The sequence below is a fragment of the Phaseolus vulgaris genome, chromosome 4 (assembly GCF_000499845.2).
Source record: "Phaseolus vulgaris cultivar G19833 chromosome 4, P. vulgaris v2.0, whole genome shotgun sequence".
In the NCBI taxonomy this organism is placed as follows: domain Eukaryota; kingdom Viridiplantae; phylum Streptophyta; class Magnoliopsida; order Fabales; family Fabaceae; genus Phaseolus; species Phaseolus vulgaris.
Window position 1 is genome coordinate 45420517 of NC_023756.2, and position 23801 is coordinate 45444317.

A 23801-nucleotide genomic window follows, 5' to 3' on the forward strand; every position below is an offset into this window, starting at 1 on the left:
TTTTTACTTATTTTATGAAATTTAAATCTTCTGTTTTTGTAAATTGAAAATAAGTACATCAAAGTAACTTATAAATTATAAATTATCTCAGCCAATTTCTCAACTGTAACTTGTTTAAAAAATTCATTATTAATTTGATATTTAATAAACTTTCTTATTATCTTATAATTTATTTACTTATTTTTATCCGTTTTTTGAAAATAAAAAATAAAATAATTTTTTACCGAATACCGAAGCTTTTGGTCCTTCACCATTATTTTTTAAAATAACGAGAAGTGGGAGACCACAGGAAAAGTCACGGAAAAGTACACAGATAGAGCACGCGCCAATGTTTGAGGGTTATGATATCGTCACCTGTGGTGACGCCAACAACATGTGTGGAAAATACAAAATTCCCTCTGCATTTCAAAATTAACTCTCTCCCCGCAAAGTAACTCTATCACTCTCTCCTACTGTTTCAGATCTAGCGTTAGATTTTGGGAGACGCTGTTATTGTGACCAGCGAAAAGACGGAGAGCTTGTTTTTTTCAGATTTTTTTTTTTTATATTTTAAAAAGTATTATTTAAAATAAATACGTGAAAGTTTAAGTATAAAGTATAATCAAATTAATTATTTTTTTATGATCTATGGTATTTATTAAAAAGGATTTATATGATACTCTCATAAAAATTATAATAAACGTCTATTCTATTTTACGGTAAATTGAGGTTGTTTTGAAGGAAAATAGAAAAAATGAAATTAAAATATAAAAATTGTAAAAAAAATAAATTTTAATGGCAAACTTCACTCTTATTTGAAGAGGAAAAAGTTATCTTATAATTAAATGTAATCCACATTTTCTTCAAGATAAAAGTGACACTATTTTTTATAAGCAACATATATATTAATATAAACAAGTAAAAAAAAAAATATTTATTTTATACAAATCCAATTAATTATAAGAATTACTATAATATAAATTATATATTCAGTTTGTCTCTTTTAAACATTCAAACTTTTGTTTATATCTATATGGAATTTCAAATTTCAATGCATTATTAACTGTTATTATTAGTTATATTCATACTTTTTCATCTAATCATGTATAAAATGTTAAGATAAAAACATTGCATTATTTTTTGTTTATTATAAAAGAACTTAAAAATAAACAAAGAAAGCAAGTCACATCCTCTAAATGTAACAAATAATTAATTATTTTTTCTGACCTCAGACACAAATAACAAGAATAAATGTCTGCAACAAAGATAAAGAAATGGGAGATAATTTTACAAAATTAATAATATATTAATTATTTTCTTGAATTGCTCTTGATCAATACTCTATATTAATAACAAATGAATAATTGATTAAAACACACATTAATAATTAATTAGAAGATAAATAATACATTGAAATTTGATGAAAGCATGCAAAGACATTAATTATAGATTTGAATAGTTGATGAAAAGATTGAATATATAGATGATGAAAGAAAGTAGTGTTAGGAAGAATGAATGTGTAGAAAAGGAGAAGTAAATTTGGCAGAAGGGCACGTGATGAGTTTGCAGAGGGAATCTAAGGAAGGTGGTTCCCGAGACATATGGTGATAAAGCATCCAACAAAAGCAAAACAAAGAAAACAGCTAGCACTCTGCTCCTGGTCCACCACCACCACGTTACCATCATATCTTCATTTTTTTTATTATTCTTTTTTCTGCAGCTGGAAGAGATAAAAAAGCTGTGGTGTGGTCAATGGACCCTTTACCCTTAACCTTTTCAATAGCGTTGGGGTTGTTGAGCCTACATTTATCACTGCTTTTTCCATTTCGAGCACCTCTCTCAAACCCTCTCACCTCATGTATATATACACCCTTGTGTCACCAATCTTGTGGAACTTCCTAGATCTGAGATCTAGGGTTTTTTGTTTTGCTGTTCCTTCTCAGAAAACTCATAAAAGGGTTGCCTTCTATCATCTTTCTGCATGTTCTTGAGTTTTGGTGGCTTTGTGTGTGCTAACGGTTTTGGTTTTTGGAAGTTGATAAGTGTTTTTTGGCTAGGGTTTGACCTTGTAGGGGTTATGGAGTGGAGCTCCTTGAAGTCCAATTGAGGATCTTACTGGGTGGATTGAGCTGCTTAGCTATGGATCCCACAGTTCTACCCATCAGCATGTTTTGTGGTAGTCTTGTGGCTTCCATATCTGGGGAGCTTCATCTGCCTCTATAGTATCATCCTTCTTTGGATTGAAGGGAGCTCTACACCCTCTTCTCCTTTTTTTCTTAAAATCTAGAAAGTTTAATCTTGAAGCAAATCACTTCATTCTTGTGAAAGGGTGTTGTCCCTTTTCTATCTTCTTCCATGCTGTGTTCTTGCCCTGTATGAACCTTGCTGAAGGTATGTGAATGTTTAGATCCATGCTGAGTAATCTTGTCCAAGGTATGTGGAATATTCATGTTTCTCATAATGGTGTTTTGGATCTGGATTTGTGTGAGTTTTATTGTTGGACTGAGTTTTCAAGTCCTTGTATATTTTCTTGCTAACTCTTTCTGCAGATCCTTGTTCTTGACCTTTGTTTAATGGCGATGAGTTGATGATTTGTCTGCATCATCTTTCTTGACTGAAGGATCTTACATTTCATAGCTTGGAACCCTAGAAAAGTGAAGGTGGAAAATTAGAGATCTATGTTTGTGTTGAAGACAATGGAAGACAGAGATGACATAATATCCAGCTTCAAACTCTTTCTGTTGTGTTTGAAAAAAAATGTTGTAATGCATTACTTTTCATTATGTGTAATAGAGTTTTGTAATGGTGGTTCTTCTTGAATGAATCTTCATTTTCTGTTGGTTACCTCGAACAATTGCATGGTAGGAAGATGATGTTTTGGATTTGAGTTCTCAATCTAGTTAATTCTTTTAGTAAATGAAATTTTTTGCCAACCTTGTTCGGTTTTCAAATGTTTAATATTTGTTTTTTTACAAAGATAATGTTTAAGGTACAAGACTTGTAATGAAAGATTGTGATAAATTTGTTAAAGATTCTTTTAATTTTTAGTTCCTTGTCTAAAAGATATGAAGTTATATGGTATTAATAAGAAGTTTCATTTTTTTAATTATGTTCATTTTGAATAACTTCTGAAATTTCTCTAACATTATACGTTCAATTTTTATGGGAGACATTGTAGATTTTGAACTTTAGGATCAAAATGAATCTAAGTCATTTCTTGGCTACAATTTTGTAGTTTTTACAGCAAAATGTAATGAATTTAAAGGTGAATTTAGTTGGTATATGATGATAGTATTTGTAAAAGAAAAAAAAGGAAAATTTAGTTTTAGTAGTTTTTACTTCCATTTCATTTGCCATGTATCCAACTAACTTCATTTATCATTTATCCAACTCTATACTTTTTGTCCTTTTTTCTTCATAACTATCAATGCAAAATTATACCAATTTGGATCAAAATCTGTCCATTTATAACTTATACATCATGAAATAACTAAACCTATATGCAAAAATTGTTAATTTAGAAATGTAGTTTTTGTTATATGCCAAGAAAAGTTCTATTCAGTTAAAGGTGTAGTTAAAGTTTTAAGGCGTGTTTGGTTGCGTTTCAACTTTTCAAAAGTATGTTAAGTTATGATTTTTTAGTAGGTTAAGTTGAATTATGAACGAGTAATAATCAAATACACATTTTGCTATAATGTAGTAATATTGTATTAAATATCAACATAAATTACAATAATTAGGTAATTATATAAATTAATGTTAAGTATATTGTTATATAATTAAAAATAATGAAAAAAATAGCCTTAGTAAAGTATTTATCCAACGACTCGAGGTCGGAACAATGGCACCCACGGTGGGAACGAAGAGGCTCCTTCGTCCCTCAACTAGGGGGATCCAGTCCTCTTAGACTTCGACTGGGGGGCTTGTTCCCGTATGTTAATATAGTCCCACATCACTCAGGAATCGAGGCCAGGGGCAATTTATATACTCCTTTCACCCTTCGAGACGTCTTTTAAGGACAAAACTGTGACGGAGCACTGATCTTCAAAACGGACAATACCTCGGATGCGGTGATTGACCATAGCGATGCTGTCCAACTACCTGAAGTTGAAACAGGTAATTATATAAATTAATAAATTAATGTTAAGTATATTGTTATATAATTAAAAATAATGAAAAAAATAGCCTTAGTAAAACCTCTTTTGCTCTCATTCATTGTTATGCATATAATACTTTATTTTTCTTTTCACTTTCTAAATACTCTTGTCTCTTGTTTAAATAAAGTTATCACATAGTTTCTTATCTTCTAAGAGTCACTCTTATCTTATCATATTTTATTTCATAGTAAATATCTTGTTTTCAAAAGGCGTAAGAGTCATTCTTATCTTATTATATTTTATTTCAGGAGTAAATGTCTTGTTGTTTTGAAAGTGTTTTAATTTTCTTTTTCCGCTAATATTTAAACTTAATCTTGATTTTGATTGTTGATTTTTTTCTCTCTCTCAACTACTAGTGCATTTATATAAATTCTCGTTGTTTTTAGTTATATTGTTTTAGATTTTAACCTGAACAAAATATTCAAATTAGTTTCAACAAGAGATTATTTTTATGTTGTTTAGAATGAGAGAATGCTATATGCTGTTTAGAATGTTGATTGAGTTAAAAGAATTGGATTATGAAATGTTAATTATAGATTGTGAAATTTGAGTATCTTGAACATTAATGATATTGAAAGCATGATCATAAATATTGGTAATTTTGATAACTATACTTATCCATAAATAATTCTAAGAACAAACTAGATGGAAGCCTATTATATCAATGAAATAATTTTTTATGAATAAATCATAAATTAGCTAACTTATCAACGCACGCATAGTATGTATAACTATTAAGAAAATGGACTTTAAGCCTAACCCAACCTCATAAAACTGACTCATAAGGTTGAGGTTTGCACCCACTTATACAATGAAAGAATCTAATCTCTAGTCGATGTGAGATCTCCAACACTCTCCACCTCGCACCGAAATTGACAACTCGTGCGTGAGACAATATATTATGCGTGGTCCGAGCAGCCCGATGACTGTAAATATTTTGTTTATTTTAAAAATAACATGTAATAATCTTTATTGGAATTTTTTGTTACTTTGTAACACAGTGAGTTGTATTAAATATTTTGAAAATTGAAATTTTTTGAAAATATTAAAAATTAAAATTTTTTGAAAATTTAAAATTTTTCTAAATTTGAAGTTTTAGGATTTAAAAATGTAAGAAATTTAAAATTATTTTTTTTTGAGAAAAATAGAAAATAACGTCATGTATGAAACAAAACACATTTATCATATAAGAATAAAATATAAAAATAATTAAAAATAAATCTCTTTATATATAGAAGATAGAAATAAATTTATAATTATTTTAATAAATAGGAATACGCATAACTTTTAATTTTCTAGTATAATTTTTAGCTTATTATCAATATTGAATAACAGCGTTATCTTAATCTTGTTAGAGATCAGATTTACACAAGGAAATTTCCAAAAAGAATGAGACAATTTTGAAGAAAATAGAAAAATATTAGGTGTTATTAAAAAATATTGAAAACCCATCGTGTAAAACGCTTCAAAATACAATAAACCATGAAAATGTAACTAAAGATCTTATTTCAGAATGATTTAGCAGACAAATTTTGTTAAAGAAGCATAATCTTTACGTACATCAATTTCAACATATCAAACTTACATCATTGTATTCATATTTATTAAAAAAAAAATAAAAAAATCTAAAACCTTTTTCTGTTACACCAATCTACCATACAGAATTAATGAAATTGAAAAATGAAATTAAAAAAATAAGACCAGAAATATAAAAAACTTTGAAAAAAAATACACATGGATGCATTCTCTTCAGACCGAGATATTTTAAAAACGATAGAGGTAACTCATACCTTGTATATAAAATTTAGATTCAATTTAAAACCATCAATATCTTGAAAAGGGAAAAAGATTAGAGTGTATTGTAAAATATAAAGTCAAAATCATGCATAGTTATTCAAATGATGATAATTAATGGCCGAAAACATAAGAATATACATTCAAGAAAATTAATTACGTTTCTTACCAGCTCTTCAAGAATTTTGTCATCTCCGTCAAGCTCTTCAAGAACTTTGTCATCTTCAAGGCTAGCAAGAGCGACGCGTTGGTGAAACTTTTTACAATCTCCGGCCACGTGATCACGTGATACGGGAGCACTTCCTCAGGACGGGTCCGTCATCATTCGTTTCGCCACTCACAATGACGGACCCGTCCTGAGAAAGGACCCACCGTGTTCCCCATAACCAACGTGGCGGGAGGTTGCAAAACGCTTCACCAACGCGCCTCCATTATTCATGTCCAAGTCCCAAACCTTGATGTTATCGTCCCACGCCGCCCTCACCAGCCTTGGAGACGCTGTCGCCGGGATAAAGCGCACGCACGAAACCCAAATTCTAAAGCCTTTTTGAAACACTACAAATCTCATAAAATTTTAAATTTTCAAATTTTTAAAAAATTTAAATTTTCAAATTTTGTAAGTTTTTGAAATTTTTAAATTTTCAAACTCTTCAGACACAAGATCCTGATATTTTAAAAACCATGGAGTACCTTGTGCATAAAATTTAGATTCAATTTAAAACCACCATTAAAAAAGTATCAATATCTTGAAAAGAGAAAAAGATTAGAGTGTATTGTAAAATATAAAGTCAAAATCATGCATAGTTATTCAAATGATGATAATTAATGGCCGAAAACATAAGAATATACATTCAAGAAAATTAATTACGTTTCTTACCAGCTCTTCAAGAATTTTGTCATCTCCGTCAAGCTCTTCAAGAACTTTGTCATCTTCAAGCTAGCAACAGCGACGCGTTGGTGAAACTTTTTACAATCTCCGGCCACGTGATCACGTGAACACGGGAGCACTTCCTCAGGACGGGTCCGTCATCATTCGTTTCGCCACTCACAATGACGGACCCGTCCTGAGAAAGGACCCACCGTGTTCCCCATAACCAACGTGGCGAGAGGTTGCAAAACGCTTCACCAACGCGCCTTCATTATTCATGTCCAAGTCCCAAACCTTGATGTTATCGTCCCACGCCGCCCTCACCAGCCTTGGAGACGCTGTCGCCGGGATAAAGCGCACGCACGAAACCCAAATTCTAAAGCCTTTTTGAAACACTACAAATCTCATAAAATTTTAAATTTTCAAATTTTTAAAAAATTTAAATTTTCAAATTTTGTAAGTTTTTGAAATTTTTAAATTTTCAAACTCTTCAGACACAAGATCCTGATATTTTAAAAACCATGGAGTACCTTGTGCATAAAATTTAGATTCAATTTAAAACCACCAATAAAAAAGTATCAATATCTTGAAAAGAGAAAAAGATTAGAGTGTATTATAAAATATAAAGTCAAAATCATGCATAGTTATTCAAATGATGATAATTAATGGCCGAAAACATAAGAATATACATTCAAGAAAATTAATTACGTTTCTTACCAGCTCTTCAAGAATTTTGTCATCTCCGTCAAGCTCTTCAAGATCTTTGTCATCTTCAAGGCTAGCAACAGCGACGCGTTGGTGAAACTTTTTACAATCTCCGGCCACGTGATCACGTGAACACGGGAGCACTTCCTCAGGACGGGTCCGTCATCATTCGTTTCGCCACTCACAATGACGGACCCGTCCTGAGAAAGGACCCACCGTGTTCCCCATAACCAACGTGGCGGGAGGTTGCAAAACGCTTCGCCAACGCGCCTTCATTATTCATGTCCAAGTCCCAAACCTTGATGTTATCGTCCCACGCCGCCCTTACCAGCCTTGGAGACGCTGTCGCCGGGATAAAGCGCACGCACGAAACCCAAATTCTAAAGCCTTTTTGAAACACTACAAATCTCATAAAATTTTAAATTTTCCAATTTTTAAAAAATTTAAATTTTCAAATTTTGTATGTTTTTGAAATTTTTAAATTTTCAAACTCTTCAGACACAAGATCCTGATATTTTAAAAACCATGGAGTACCTTGTGCATAAAATTTAGATTCAATTTAAAACCACCAATAAAAAAGTATCAATATCTTGAAAAGAGAAAAAGATTAGAGTGTATTGTAAAATATAAAGTCAAAATCATGCATAGTTATTCAAATGATGATAATTAATGGCCGAAAACATAAGAATATACATTCAAGAAAATTAATTACGTTCTTACCAGCTCTTCAAGAATTTTGTCATCTCCGTCAAGCTCTTCAAGAACTTTATCATCTTCAAGGCTAGCAACAGCGACGCGTTGGTGAAACTTTTTACAATCTCCGGCCACGTGATCACGTGAACACGGGAGCACTTCCTCAGGACGGGTCCGTCATCATTCGTTTCGCCACTCACAATGACGGACCCGTCCTGAGAAAGGACCCACCGTGTTCCCCATAACCAACGTGGCGGGAGGTTGCAAAACGCTTCAACAACGCGCCTCCATTATTCATGTCCAAGTCCCAAACCTTGATGTTATCGTCCCACGCCGCCCTCACCAGCCTTGGAGACGCTGTCGCCGGGATAAAGCGCACGCACGAAACCCAAATGGAGTAAACGTCCTCGAGTTTTCAAGTTATTGTCACGGGTGTCAGAGGCAATAACAGAATCATAGGAGAGCGTGATAGAGAGGACGTGATTGGTGTGGCCGACGAAATGGTGCGTGTTGAAGTCGCTGGTGAGGTTCCAGAGACGGTTGTCGCCATCCCATGAGGTGTTTTCTTATCTATACCTCCTATATATAAATGTTATAAAGGTGATTCCCTCTTTAACTTCCATCAATTTTTTTTCTATTTTATTCTTATATAAATATTTGATTTTATTTCATTATTATGGACATTGCATTCATTTCCTATTTTTTGAAATTTTCAAAAATTTTAAATTTTTCAAAATTTCAAATTCTAAAGCCTTTTTGAAATACTTCAAATCTAATAAAATTTTAAATTTTCAAAATTTTTAAGTTTTTGAAATTTTTAAATTTTCAAACTCTTCGGACACAATATCCTGATATTTTAAAACTCATAGAGGTAACTCTCCCCTTACCTTGTGTAATTTTTAAAGTTTCAAACTCTTCAGACACAATATCCTGATATTTTAAAAATCATAGAGGTAACTCTCATACCTTGTGTATAAAATTTAGATTCAATTTAAAATTATCAATAAAAAAGTATCAATATCTTGAAAAGAGAAAAATATTAGACTATATCGTAGAATATAAAAGTCAAAATCATGCATAGTTATTCAAATGATGATAATTAATGACTATATATATATTCAAGAAAATTAAATACGTTTCTTACAAACTCTTCAAGAACTCCATTTCTGTCAAGCTCTTCAAAAACTCTGTCATCTTCGAGGATACTGACAATGACACGTTGGTGAAACTTTTTGTAATCTCCGGCCACGTGAACACGGGAGCACTTCCTAAGGACGTGTCCATCATCATCCGTTGTCACTCACAATGGTGAACCCGTCCTGAGAAAGTACCCACCGTATTCCCCATAACCAACGTGGCGGGAGGTTGCAAAACGCTTCACCAACGCATCTCCATTATTCATGTCCAAGTCCCAAACCATGATGCTACCATCCCACGCCGCCCTCACCAGCCTCGGAGACGCCGTCGTCGGGACAAAGCGCATGCATGAAACTCAAACGGAGTAGACATCCTCGGCATCGTTCCATAGGATTGGTGTGGCTGACAAAACTGTGTGTGTTGAGGCCGTTGGTGAGGTTCCAAAGCGAGGTTCCAAAGCCGGATGTCGTCGTCCCATGAGGTGATTCCCTATCTATACCTCCTATATATAAATGTTATAAAGGTGATTCTCTCTTTAACTTTCATCATTTTTTTTTCTTCTATTTTATCCTTATATAAATATTTGATTTTATTTTATTATTATGGTCATTTTCTATTTTTTGAAATTTTCAAAAATTTTAAATTTCTCAAAATTTAAAATTATAAAGTCTTTTTGAAATACTTCAAATTTTGAAAAATTTTAAATTTTCAAAAAAATAGAAATGTTTTAAATTTTCAAAATTTTTTAAACTTTCAAAATTTTTAAGTTTTTGAAATTTTGAAATTTTCAAAAAAATTTCAATTTTTAAAATTTCCAAACTTTTAAAATTTCCAAACTTTTAAAATTTCAAATTTTTTAAATATATTAGGTAAAAAGTTGGAAACAAATTTTTTATTTGAAATATTTTAATGTATGTAAGAGTATTTTTCAAATTGATTTAAGAATCACTGTTTGATCTAAACATCTTCACCACGCATAAACCACGTCCCACTTTCTTTTTTGTACTCTACTTACCATCTTCTTTTCTATTTTCTTTCTTTTTTTCATGTAAAAGCATATTTCATTCTCACTTCTCTTTTTCTTTCTATGTTTTGATTAATTTTTGTGGAACCCCGATTTAACTTTTGTTTTATGAAATTGTAATTGAAGTTTGTGACTAGATGGAGGGGAAGTGCTTAACAAAACAAGTTGCGGGCACCATCCCAACAAACGGTAATTCTCTTTATGTCCATTTCAATTTGTGAAACACTAATTTGACATTTATCTTATGAAATTGTGATTGAAACATGTAACTAGAGGTGTAACAAGGACTCAACAAGAGGAGGCAAATGGTAAGTGACAAAAGTCCTTGATCATAAGACGTTTTCTGGAAACAATATTTAAATAAAATCATACAGAGCAATGACTAAAATATATTCTCATTTCCTTATGTCTTACGAAAAAGTTACTTCCAATCTGATTTAATTATTCACAATCTTCAAACAGAGATAAACTCAGTTAGAAGGACGTAAAAAGAGGAAGAACTTAAAAAATTTAATAGTTTTGGAAAAAATTAAATATATTTTATCTTTATAATATATGTTTCAATTTGTTTCTATGGTCAACGATCTCAACACGTACCGTTTCGTCGGGCACGCCCATCATATCTCCATCAGGCTCTTCAAAGACTTTGTCATCTTCGAGACTGGTGACGGCGGCGTGGGAGTGTAGCGTCAAGGTTTGAGACTTGGACATAAATAATGGAGGCACGTTGGTGAAGCGTTTTATAATCTCCCGACCACATTGATTAAGTGAAAATGAACACGGTGCGCTTCCTCCGAACAGGTCCACGAGTGGCGCCACAGATGGGATAGTGAAACTGTGGGATATTGGTTGAATATTTACAGAAAAATCGTTTTTTCATTTAAAAAAAAGACATTGTTAATAGAAAGAAGGATTCTTCTCATGTGAGAAGGAGAAAGAAACAATAAATCCTCAAAACTTAAAAACTCAAAACTAGTCTCACATTATATAAGGATAACATTGATTTTGAGAATATGAGCAGTGGGTTAAATTGGATTAGAAAAAAGCTCAATTCTTTATACAATTCAAATCAATCCAAAATGGAGAAGAAGAAGAGTATTATGAAAAATCTAAAGTGATAAGTTCCCATACTATGATTCCACCATGTGTGCAACCAGAAAACAATGTTTTTCCATCCCTACTCCAATTCAAACCGCAGCAGAAAGAATTCTCCAAAACAAATTTCAAAGAAAAGAAATGAATAGAAAGATCGAAACGTGAAGAATGAATGAATGAAGAGGGCAATTCTTGAACATTCTTCTTGTTTTCCATATCCCAAATAATCACACGTTCTTCGATGGCAATGTTCAACCAATATTTGCTGCTGCACTATTCAGATTTGAAATTGACTGAAATAGATTCATTACTATTTTGCTGTGTGCGTTGAGGTCCCTAAATATATAGTGTAAGAAGCAAAAACCTTTATGAACAAATCTGTTAACTAAAGCTTAGACGAGACACAAGAAGTAGTGATAAGGTCACTATCTAATTTCTCTTTTATAAAGTCTAAATCTATCTGTAAGGGTTGGTCTTCTCCATTTTGCTAATAATTGAGTTATTATCACAATAAATAATCATATTCACATGCCACTTTAAGATCATTTAAAACATTTCTCATCCATAATAATTTACACACCCCAAGTGCCATAGCTCAGAATTCAGTTTCTGCACTAGACGTTTCAACAACATTTTGTTTCTTTATTTTACAAGTCACCAAATTTCCACCCCAAAAAATATCCTAAGGTGGATTTCCTATTTGTGACAAACCCTACATAATCATCATCAGTTATACTTCCACTTTTTATTTTCATTTCTCTTGAACTATAACCCCTTGGACTTATCTGCAAATATTGAAAGATTCTATTCACATTAGAACTGCCTTCACCATTCCTAATTCTTTGGTTTCGTTTTATAAGAATTCCAGTGGTCTTGTAATCACTCTTATTTCTTTAAGTTATTTAGGAACTCTAATTGTATCATTGACAATGTTGCATAAAAGGCGTTTAATGGTCAAAAAATGAGAAATAGGATACTTGGTTCAAGACAATAAGAGCAATAAAGACCAAATGGAAAAGAAGAGAAAACAAGCAATATGAAATGAAATGAGGCATAAGGAATAAAAAATAAAAGGATAAAGAAATGAAGAAAACTTATGGAAAAGAATGGTGGTCACACCACTTGGAGTGGTGGAAGACTTCAAGATGGGTGGTGAAAAGTCGCCACTTGAAGTGCACTACACTCAAGATATGACCCGGGAATGAAAGTACTAAAGACTCAGAGAAAAAGGGAGAAGGGAGGGGCAACTAGGGTTGACTTTAGGTCAATGCTGCCCCCTTTAGCCTTCCATCTAGAAGGTAGGTTAACAAAACCCTAAATCTAGGTGCACATAAAGAGAAAATGGGCTTGGCACATGCCCAAATTCCTAAGCACATCCTACTCTAGCTTATTCTTCTATTTGAACCCAAAAAGGAACACAATCTATTTACATAAGCTTGTCTTGTAAAAAGACCATAAGAAAGAACATCTAATACTCTGACCCTTGTCTCGTTCTTCTTCTGCTGAGGTCCTTATAAGGTTTGGTAAGGCCTTGCCTTGGATACTAAGATGACTGACCCAATTGTCAAGTATATGTTGTGTCCTTGATCACCTGCTTGTCTAATTGGGTTGTAGCATCAAGGGTGTCAAAGAATGCAATGTTACCCTATTTCAGACAATTGGAGTTATTCTTGAATCATGTTAGGTTGCTTTTGTTTTCTCTAGTATTGTATGAAATTATTTAAACAACTAATTTTTGAAGTTAACCTTAAATCGAGAACAAGGATGCCTTATTATGAGCAATTTCAAATACATCCATACAAGATGTGTCAGGAGAAGTATCAGGAGTAAGGTTGTCAAACTCGAGAGGTAACTCGTTGACTTATCCGAGTTTACATGTTTACTTGGCCTTACCGAGTTAACTCGGTAGTAGACTCGTTTTTTAGGTAAACTCGATAGACTTGACGCAGACTCGATGAAATCGGAGTGGACTCGCGACTCTGGTCCGAGTTGGCAAGTCCAACTAGGTTTTTTCTTAATTCCAAACGGTGTCGTTCTTGATGGGAAAATTAGGGTTTCACATTTCATTTTCGTTTGCATTTGCGTCTTCTGTGGACTGCATCTTCTTTTGTGGAGAAAACTGTGTCTTCTTCTGTGGAGTGCAGCGGTCGATTGAGCAGAGCATTCGTGGGTTGCAAGTGGTTCGTGCAATGGTTGCAGTGTTCGCAGGTTACAAGTGGTTGCATGTTACGGTGATCGCAGGTTGAAAGTAGACTCTTACGAGTCTACGAGTCAATCCTACAAGTCAAGTCCACGAAGCTTCCTCAAGTCTTCGTAAACTCGCGAGTTTGACAACCTTGATCAGGAGTTAAAAAAGTACAAAAAGTGAAGAATCCAATTGCCTAGAAACTCTTAAAAGTGAGGAATCCACTGCAACAAGAACCAACTCAAAAAGATGTCAACAAAATTCCTAATTGATTATATTAGAAGACCGTCTATACAAAAAATTATAGCAGGAAAATATAGTTTTTATACAAAATTTCCTACAACTTATATCTACTAAAAAAATACAAATCTATGCTAAAAAAAACAGAAATAAAAGAGATAGAAACACGAGAGAATACAATAAGAAAGCACGTGTGGAAGGTCAACATTGCTTTAGTGGAGTTGCCATGCTAAAATGAATAATAGGGATTCTTTAGCCTCCTAAATAAAACAGAATAGCAAAACAAAAAGCTCCAACGACAACTTGTATCAGAGGTGTGGCTTCGACGAAAGGCGGTAGGTAGAAAGGGCAACAATTCCAATGACGACAACTACAAAAAAAGATAGAACCGCAAGTTGGGTGAGGCAACCTCAATAATCAAATGAAATGGTTAGATTTCAAACAACCCTAAAAAGAGTCGTAACTAAGACGATAAAGAAGAAATGTGAAAGCAAGACTCCCAAGATCGGAAGCTTTGAAACCAATTTAAAAGGATTAATCTGAAAGAAAGAAGATTTTTATTCAATTGATTGATTTGAAAGAGTACATTAGCCTCTATATACAGATAACTCTAACCCTAAAGTAATGATTATAAAGAGATAAAATCTTCTACCAGCTTCTAGTAGTACAACTTATTATCCTACTAACAACACATCTAAACGTCTTTAAACAAAATAGACAGCAAATCAATAATCTAATTCAATGGTTTCTACCAGCAAATCAATCCAAAATCGGACCATTTTACAGTTTAAACTAGAGAAAAATAAAATATAAAATATAAAATGGAAAAAGACTCTTAAACTCAGACAATTTACAAAATATGCCAGGAAGAAAATCTGTATACACAGACCCAAATTCAAGATAATGAAAGTGGGCTTTCAATTAATCAAACTTTTGTATATAGATTAGCCACTACCCAATTTCGTTTGGCTCAACTTTTAGTCAATTGGAAACAAATGAAGTTTACCTGCCTACAAATATCTACTGGGATGTTTTGGCTCCCTCCTTGGCCTGTTTTGCGTGAGGGAAGTAAAAAGCTCATCAACCTTTTATTCCACAATGATATCGATTGGTTTTGCAACACAACCATATAAAACAGTCTCCATGTCTTCAACATGCTTTGACATTGACGGTCAGATATATGCTTGCACAACGTTCATCATTTAATAATACAGATCCTGTTTTTAATTTGGAAGAGCACGCACCATGTCCTTTAGCAGGTTGACCTCTTTCTTTGGCTTGTTTTTTAGAAAGCATGCAAGGGTCATATGGTCATCGTCATCATCATCACTTCTCACTCGTCTATCAGAAGTAACATTCGGCTGCACAAGCAATTTTTTAGTTCCAACAGTTTCACATGAATGAGGCAAGCCGCCTTGATCATCAGACGGGTTTTGACTTTCAACCTGCTCAGGAACATCAGTAATCCTAGAGAAGGAAGTTTGACTCAATTTTTTGTTAAATCTAGATAATATCTCATTTGATTTCTTGCGTAAAAAACATGCAAGGGGTATGTTGTCTGAATCTTGATTTTCAGAATTCGGAATACAGGTAGATTGGTTTTCTGAACCCTCAATGTAAGTGACCTTGTCACTACAAGAGATATCCACTAATTCTTGGGGAGGATTTCGACTACTTTTTATACGTCTTTTGAACCTCATCTTCTTTTTGGGAAGATTGCTGCATGTAGAGACTGGGTAGAGCTCATCATCATGATATACCTCTGTATCTGGTACTTCTTTGGTACGTTTTGTTCTCTTTGCACCTTTCTTAGAGCTCGTTTTCTTGGGAACATTGCTGCATGAATGAACGAGAATTAGAAAACAATATTATACCCGAACTAATATTCAATTTCCAACATTATATGCCCAGCATGTTATACTGAAACAATTATACAAAAACTGGATCAGAAACTTAAGAAAGATGAGGTTTACCGAGATAAGAAAGACAAACAAAGTATATTTCCTTACAGAAACAATAACTCTGGTCCTTCGAAGGACCAATATCCTCCCAACATATATTTTTTACCTCCTTTTCTCTAAACCCAAAAATGTATCTATTTATATACACACCTCTTATTATTAACTAACTCTGCTGACATGATAATTAACTCGTAACTACTTGTAACCACATCAATTAGCTTATTCCCATTAACCTTATTTCTTCTCGGATAAACCTCTGTAATAGGGTCGAATCCTATCAAACAATAATCCTAACAATGCTGGCATCACACGTGTAAGATGTTGAGAAATAAGGGAAAAATGAAAGGGAGATTAAATGGGAGTACCTTGACTTGCGCTTCTTGCAGATGTCTGAGGCACCAACATCAGATTTAGGAGCTAATGCAAGTAAAGGTAGAAAGTCATTAAGTGTAATGGTTGGACGTTCAGATTTTCGATCAACAAAGTTACTACCAATAATAGCCCTTTGCTTCTTTCTTGCTTCTTGAAGCAAAGGAACTTGTTCAGGGTATAACACTTTCCATCTCCTGTTCAATGAGAAGAATACATGTAAGATTATAGAAATTGAAGAATTTTAGATTTTCATATTGAAGTTAATTTAAACTCATACTTTCGGCATTGAGAATCCGTACGGGGAGGCACTTCTTCAGCAATCTTAGACCAACAATATCCATGCTTGCCAATTGCAGCTTCTAATCTTAAATCCTCTTTCTCAGTCCATCCACCCCATTTCAAAGAAGGATCCAGACTATTGAGGTATCTGGCATAAGAATGTTCAAGAACTTTAAGAAGAACCTAAGACCGTAAGGAAATCATGTCGCCAAGATTTTTAAACAAAACGTACCTGTCCCTACACTGAGATTGGATCCGGCCAGGAACATATTTAGCTATTTGATTCCATTTCCGCCCAAAAAGCATGGCAGCTACTGTTAAGCGTATATCTTCCTCTGGTGTAAAGCTCCCTTTCTTCTCAGGACAAAGGGATTTCTTCCATCTGCATCCAGACAAAATGCAGTCACAAATAAATTTCTCCAGTTCTCCAATAAACTTAACTCAGTTAATTTATTGAACCAGACATAATTGCAGATATTTAACTTTAATATCAGTGACCATATTTTCTCGTAATGGTGTCATTTCATTTTCAATAATATGTTTCTTTTTTGTTTTTAACATAAAGCAACCACATAAGAGAAACAAAGGAAATAGAGTCTTGAACCATTCTGAATGGATATATTTTTCTTTTTTCTGTCATGTAGATATCAAAGCAAATCACTTTCCAAATTTCGACAGGTTTATGAGAAACAAGGTATGGAAGTAATGCTTTTCTTCAAAAGGATAAATATAGGAGGAGGACACGCTCATTTGCCTTTCTATATAATTCAACCTCCAGAAATACATAAAATACCACCATCCTAAAGAAGTAACCAGATATTCTCTCCCAGTTGAAACCAGGTTGTAAATAACCAAGTACTGACTAAAACTACAGGGTCGGATATTATTGTTGTGTCACTAAACAAATGGCCGATCTTTACCTTACCCTATAGAAGAATAGATACTTTCTTTCTCAACCTTCAACTTTTCAACAATACTGTATAAACAAATAAGCAATAATGGTTCAAACAATACTGAGCTGATATCAAATTATTCAACTTGACAATCACCAGAAATCTTGAAGGCCACATAATAACAGCTTAAAAGAAGATGATTCCAAAGCATCAGTATCATCAAACTGTGAACTACACATAAATCTACCTTGTTATCTTAAGTAGGGTGAAAGGCTACCGTCAAATATTATTTGATTTCAGATAATGGCCTAGCAAACATATGCAAAATTAAATTACAAATATAGAACAAAATTTAAATAGCTAACCAACCTATTTGAGCACTGGGTTCCTGTTCGCCGTTCTAAAACAGAAGCCACGCACTGCCAATTGCCATCACCAAAATATGTCACAGCAGAACATAGTTGAGCATCTTCTTCCTCAGTCCATTCACTATTTAGCATTGAAGGATTTAAACTCCTTTGGAATCGTGACAAACATTGAAATGGAGTCCTGCTTGTGCCCAATGATGAAGCAATATTGAACCAGTTCCTGATGCCCATATCTTGGACAATAAGTAAAAGGGACCTGTCCTCTTCCTTAGTCCATGCACCTTGGTTGATCAAAGGATCTTCATAATTCAACCACCTGTGTTTGCAAAGGTATGGAATTCAACCATTCATACAGATAGACATTATTCTATGGTCTACATAACAGACATCTGTGATGATGACAACCACCAGACATATTAAGCACCACTATGTTAAAAATCATGTCATGTACAACCCCACCTGCATGATGTATTGATCTTGAACTCTTACTGAAATCCAAAATGGTAAACTGTCTGTGATGGTGATCGTCATAGATGTCTGCAATGTAGGGGAAAAATATTCTTCATAGAAAGGCAATTAACATGAAACAATAGTCAAAGAACTGTATGGACAGGACTACGAATACAGAACGGGTTATAACGAAGCAGTTAAATAAATATACTGTGCAATTAAGAGACAAGTTGATCTTCCCCTCAATGAAGATTGATAGAGCATTTTAATACCCAAACTGAAGAAACAAATAATATAGGGAAAGGAAACTACATTGTTTCATCCTACGCTGACCCTATTTAAAGAGATTGTGATTTGTCAATTTGAAACTCACCTGAAGTGAAGACCCCCCCAAACCCACCAAAACATGTCTATGCTAAAACCCAATCTATTTTTCACCTACTCCATTCAAGCTCAATGTTAGCACCTCTTATCTCATTATGTGTATTAAAATAATTTCAAAAAGTCAATCCACAGTGTATCAATAAAACAGTATCAATGTAACTCTCTTAGAACAAATATGAAAAATGAGCATGGCACAATAACCAACACAAAACATTTTATCATAACCAAGAACCATCTTTTCAAGCATACAAACACACAAAAGAAAACTTCACCAATCAGTATATACATACATTGATTAAAATTCAGCATGAGTTCACCAATATCAGAAACATAAAATACTTTATCATAGCCAAGATTAATTTTTTTCATGCACAAAAACACAAAAGGAAAAAAACTCACAAATTAAAAAAACTTATACCTTGATTCACATTCAGCACCAGTATGGCCACCAACATATATAGAAGCCATCAGATCCCAATTAACTTTAGGCAAAAATTGTCTAATCCTCTCTGGTGTGACTTCAAGATCTTTAACAGATGCAAATATATTATCCATGTCATCAGCATCTCCAAGCAAGCCCTCGGAACTGTAAAGGAGGTACATCAAGGGGAAGATTCAAAACACAACAGGGGAAGGGTCACATTGGTCAAGCAGGAGTTAGTAATTTAGTAATATACCACGACAAAACAGAATTTATAGTACCTTGTTCTATCAAGTGAAAGTGAAAGTTGAAGCACCATTTCTTGGAATTGTTGCTTAATTCCCTTAAAAAGATTTCCCCTGTCTACCGTAGACCATTTTTTCCGATCCAACGAAAGTGGAAATCTTTCCAATACCATCCTATAGTTAGCGACACGAGAATTTTCTTCTGGGCCATAACACATTGCAGGTACCTTTTTATGTTTCTGCTAGAAAAAAGTTGAATCACAATACTCAGAAGGTGACAAATGCTGTGTTACCAGCCACTAAATAGATAACAACAAAATTACCTAAATATTTGCACTCAATTACTGTGCAAGACTGCTAAGCAATAGATTCAAACCCCTTAATCATACCCCCAAATCAGGCATAATACCCGAATCAAATAACAAAGACTAAATTCCACCCTTCTAATCAAAGGCAGTAAAGAGAAAAAGTTACTAATCTCATAAACAAAAATGATAAAGTATCAATGTCGTACCCATTTCCGATACCAATGCACATGATAATCCAATATATGTTTACAAGGAGCATCCTTCAAATCTTTTATATTTTTTAAAATTTATTGACTGAAGCGTTTGAGATATGACTCCAATAACTTAGAAAGTCTCATGTCAACTGCCATGGATCATGTCTTAGAAAGTGGACTTTTAAGTCTAACTCAATCTCATAAAAATGAGTTGTAAAATAAGATTTTCGTCCACTTATATATTATAAATTGGTCATATTTCTAATTAATGTGAGATCTCTAACACACTCTCTCACACTAAGGATTAGAGATCTTGAGCATGAGAATAGATATTATAGATAATCTGATAGGTTCAACTAACATCACTTAGACTCAACATCGCTAATTAATGCGAGTCTCTAACACACCCTCTCACATTGAGGATTATAGATCTTGAGCGTGAGAATGATATTATAGGTAGTTCGATAGGCTCAACTCAACAAACCTTACTTGGATACACTCAACACTCAATTCTTCCATTGGACTTCCCAATTCACATTTTACTAACTTTTAGTGGTTTTTTTCTATAAATTTCACCACCAGCTTTCAATTTTCAAGGACCCCATGTTTTTCGTAATGTATAATTTGACTTATTATTTATCATAAATTGCTTTATTTTTTAGTATTATAAGTGTACTAAAATTATTGGGTAAATAGTCACTTCAGAGTAACAAATATTGATATATTTTGTTTTTAGTACAATCAGACAAAAAACACAATATTACTACAAAACCTTTAATTTTGTTAGTTTAACAAATATTGATATATTTTTTTAGTACAATCAGAAAATAAAACTATTACTGCAAAAACTTTAATTTCGTAGTCTTTTTTTAAGTACGTTAATGGTTTATCCAGCACGTGTTTACTTTAGTAATTACCACGTGTGTTTACTATACAATTAACCTTGAAGGGAGCCCCTAAAGATTTTAAATTTACAAAGCAAAAAACAAAGGGTAGAGAAGACTTCCTTCAAGGCTAGTTACATATTAACATTAAATTTTCCTTTAATGAAAGATTCAATTATCTCTATCATTAATGGAGTTTAAATAAAACTAACAAAATTAAAGTTTTTGTATTAAGATTGTTCTTTTTTTTTTCTTATTGCACTAAAAATAAAATATGTCAATATTTATTGTCATGAACAGACTATTTATCCAGAATTATTTAATTTATACTAAATATTTAAATTAGCAGTCTCCCTGTTTCCCACTATAGCCTCTTCAAAGATGACTGCCACATGCGACTATTTGAGATTGGTAACTATCATGTAAAGTTTTTTTAAATTCATGATAGCATTAATAGGCTGTAGCATATCTTGAATTTTTAAGAACCTTTCCTCTCCATTCCAGTTTTATATTATGCATGTTTCAAGTATCCAGGCTTTCATAAGAGAGAAACCTTTCACTCCAATAACTATTATTAACACTCAAACCCACTAAACTGTATGAAACAGATAGCATCTATGGTTCTCATAATTAAAAAATAAGTTTCAAGTGAAAAAGAATCTTAAACAATATCCACTAGTCTACCCAGGGATAAATATATATATATATATATATATATATATATATATATAAATATGACTAGCACCTCTATTTCACGATGAAATAGTACAAACAATAACTTAGACTTCAGCAAACTATAAAAGCATCATACAACTAACCTTAGACTTCTTTCGAGCAGAAGACCTTTTAGCAGATATTAATTGAACACGTGGATCTTTTTTCAGTGATAATATATTCCCAGTTCTTCTAGTGCATGAAGCCTGGAAGTCCTTAAGAATTTTAATTTTATTCCTTATCTTTTTGCTTTCCTCAATTTTAGCCTCGAGCTCAATCAATTTACCTCTAAGAAATCTCTGCAAATCCCTATTTTTCTTAATGGCATCAATAAAACACTGAACAACAGGAGGACAGCTCATTTTCTTCTGTGGCAATCTGGACAACTCCCAGGCATCCGGTTCAGAACTCTCAACAAAATCACTAAGCTGCATTTCAATGTTTTCAATCAACTCCTCTGTGGCAGCCTCATTAGGATCTTGAGAGAAAGGACATAATTCACCACCATCTGATTCGTAATGGATTGAGCCATTAGCAATGTCACCCTCACAGCCCAGGCTGGAAATCTGATCCTCCTCAACCAACTTATTTATTCCACCTTCATGCAAACCTAATATTGCCAGCATGCCAGTTTTTGTTAAAAAAAAAACAAAGAGAACTGCCAACAAGACAACTTGGAGAATATATAAACATTATAAGGTAAAACCCCAAGTCCCACTTCCACTTTGACAAGAAATGGTATATTATTAGGGAATACTGAGATCCTGCATTGACTATAAACTATAAATAGTGCCTGATAAGATCTTATAAAGCTTAATACAAGTGTTTTGTAGGATGAGTTAAGTTAGGTCCATAACCTAAAAAACATACATCCAAATTCAGCCACACAAGAGACATCTAAAACTCATTTCAAAGCATCCTTTCAGAAGTAAAACACAGTTCAGTTAAGACATGCATGTATACAAAAAAAAAAAAAAGATACATGGATATACAATCTGTCCTTCTCTTATTAATAACTGTCGCTCCGATTATGCTTAAACATCAACAAGTTCCAACCACCACGCGATATCTATATTTTATTCTCTGCTTCAGCTCGCATTATTATTACCCTTAGACTCACATCCCAAATTCAGAAACTACAAGCGAAATTCGAAATCAAAATTCAGCAACGAGATCGCACAGAGGAAACTCAAATACCTTCGTTGTAGTCGCCAAACCTTTTCATGATGGCGCGCACGGTCTCGAGGTCATCCACGTCATCGTCGTCGTCAGACACGGCCACCGCCGGCTCAAGCGGCGGAAGAACGGACAGAGGCTGGTAAAGGCTCTGCACTCTCTTGAGACATTCGAGGTCGTCCTGGTCGTCGGAGTCGGAGTCGGTGGCCACGGGAACAATAGCAGTGCCGGCGTCATCAGTGAGAGGGACCATCGGCTGAACATCGTCTTCAGCTGCGGAATAATCATCGGCGCCTGGGACAACGATCATGCAGGCTCGGGAGAGCGCGGCCATATCTTCCTTGAAGCCGTCGTCGTCATCGTCGTCGGTGGAGGACAGATTGTCGTTTTCGAAATCGCCGACGCGAGGAGTCATCGGGATTGTTAGGGTTTGTTCTGAATTTCAGGGAAAAAGTGTGAAAAGAAGAAACAGTGAAAGAGTGAGTTTGAAGAAGGTTTGGTATTCTGGTTGGATAATTTTTTGAAAGATTATAATATTTTTTTATTAATACATAAAGTATCTAAAATTAATATTAATTAGTACTTGGAATTTGAAAATACATATTTTATTTTAATTTATTATATAAAATTAAAATAACAATATGTTAACAAATAAGACTTTAATGTTGTATTTTGTAGAAGGAAAAAATATAAAAAAAAGGTGAAAAATGAGGAGAAATTAACTTTTTAAATTGAATAGAAATAAAATGAAAATAAATTTGATCAAAGAAAAACAAAAGAATAGATAAATAAAAGTTAACTGTCAAAATTATTTAATTCTAAAAAATATATTGTTATTTTTACTTTAAAAAAATGTAATTTTAATTGTATATTTTTATTATTATTCTTATTGGCATTTAAGAAAGAAAAAACATAAGAAGAAGAACGTATCAAATTCATCTTAAAAACATTGGCAGTATGATGTATATATTTACAATTATAATTAAAAATGATAATTAAAATGATATTATAATTAAAATGATGTATATATTTAGCATTAATATATATATAGTTATGGAAAAGAAAAAACAATTGTTAACCTTTATTAATATATTTTAATTTCAATTAGAAAAATAATACATTTTGAACTAATTTTTGAAGTAGCAAAAAACAAAAAGAGCGCGAAGCAAGTCTTTCGCCATTCAAACTTATTCCCGGTAAATATTTTAACTGAAATACCATAATAACCCTCTTCCAACAACCAATCAGAACCGAACACGTGAAAGCCTTACTTGG

General features: G+C 33.3%; 1 protein-coding gene and 1 long non-coding RNA gene across 6 annotated transcripts; one reads left to right on the forward strand and one right to left on the reverse strand.

The window, feature by feature from the left end:
* Positions 1-1742: 1742 nt before the first annotated feature.
* Positions 1743-2823, forward strand: LOC137837960 (uncharacterized). The gene is made up of 2 exons (XR_011085538.1): positions 1743-2412; positions 2529-2823. It is a non-coding gene; the product is annotated as an uncharacterized lncRNA (long non-coding RNA).
* Positions 2824-13887: 11064 nt separating this feature from the next.
* Positions 13888-23035, reverse strand: LOC137837954 (uncharacterized). 5 transcript variants are annotated; one of them, XR_011085536.1, is made up of 10 exons: positions 22548-23035; positions 21455-21960; positions 19287-19489; positions 19003-19170; positions 17752-18066; positions 16722-16871; positions 16488-16637; positions 16204-16404; positions 14884-15713; positions 13888-14247 (listed from the first exon to the last, which is right to left on the reverse strand). XR_011085536.1 is itself a non-coding variant. In XM_068647140.1 (9 exons), the coding sequence occupies exons 1-9, from the start codon at positions 22939-22941 to the stop codon at positions 15101-15103; spliced, it is 2700 nt and encodes an 899-aa protein (XP_068503241.1). In that variant the 5' UTR covers positions 22942-23035; the 3' UTR covers positions 14418-15100. The 5 variants fall into 5 exon arrangements, 2 of the variants coding, with proteins under 2 accessions (XP_068503241.1, XP_068503240.1); XR_011085537.1 differs by having other exon boundaries at positions 14833-15713; XR_011085535.1 differs by having other exon boundaries at positions 19287-19492; positions 22548-23024.
* Positions 23036-23801: the final 766 nt, after the last annotated feature.

Excerpts from the sequence above, each read along its gene's own strand:
- LOC137837954 (XM_068647139.1), bottom strand. The coding sequence starts at position 22,941 with ATGACTCCTCGCGTCGGCGATTTCGAAAACGACAATCTGTCCTCCACC. Across the intron at positions 19,171-19,286 it reads CTTTCACTTGATAGAACAAG|TTCCGAGGGCTTGCTTGGAG; the intron begins GTACTATAAATT and ends CCTCCTTTACAG. Across the intron at positions 16,638-16,721 it reads CAATCTCAGTGTAGGGACAG|ATACCTCAATAGTCTGGATC; the intron begins GTACGTTTTGTT and ends TTCTTATGCCAG.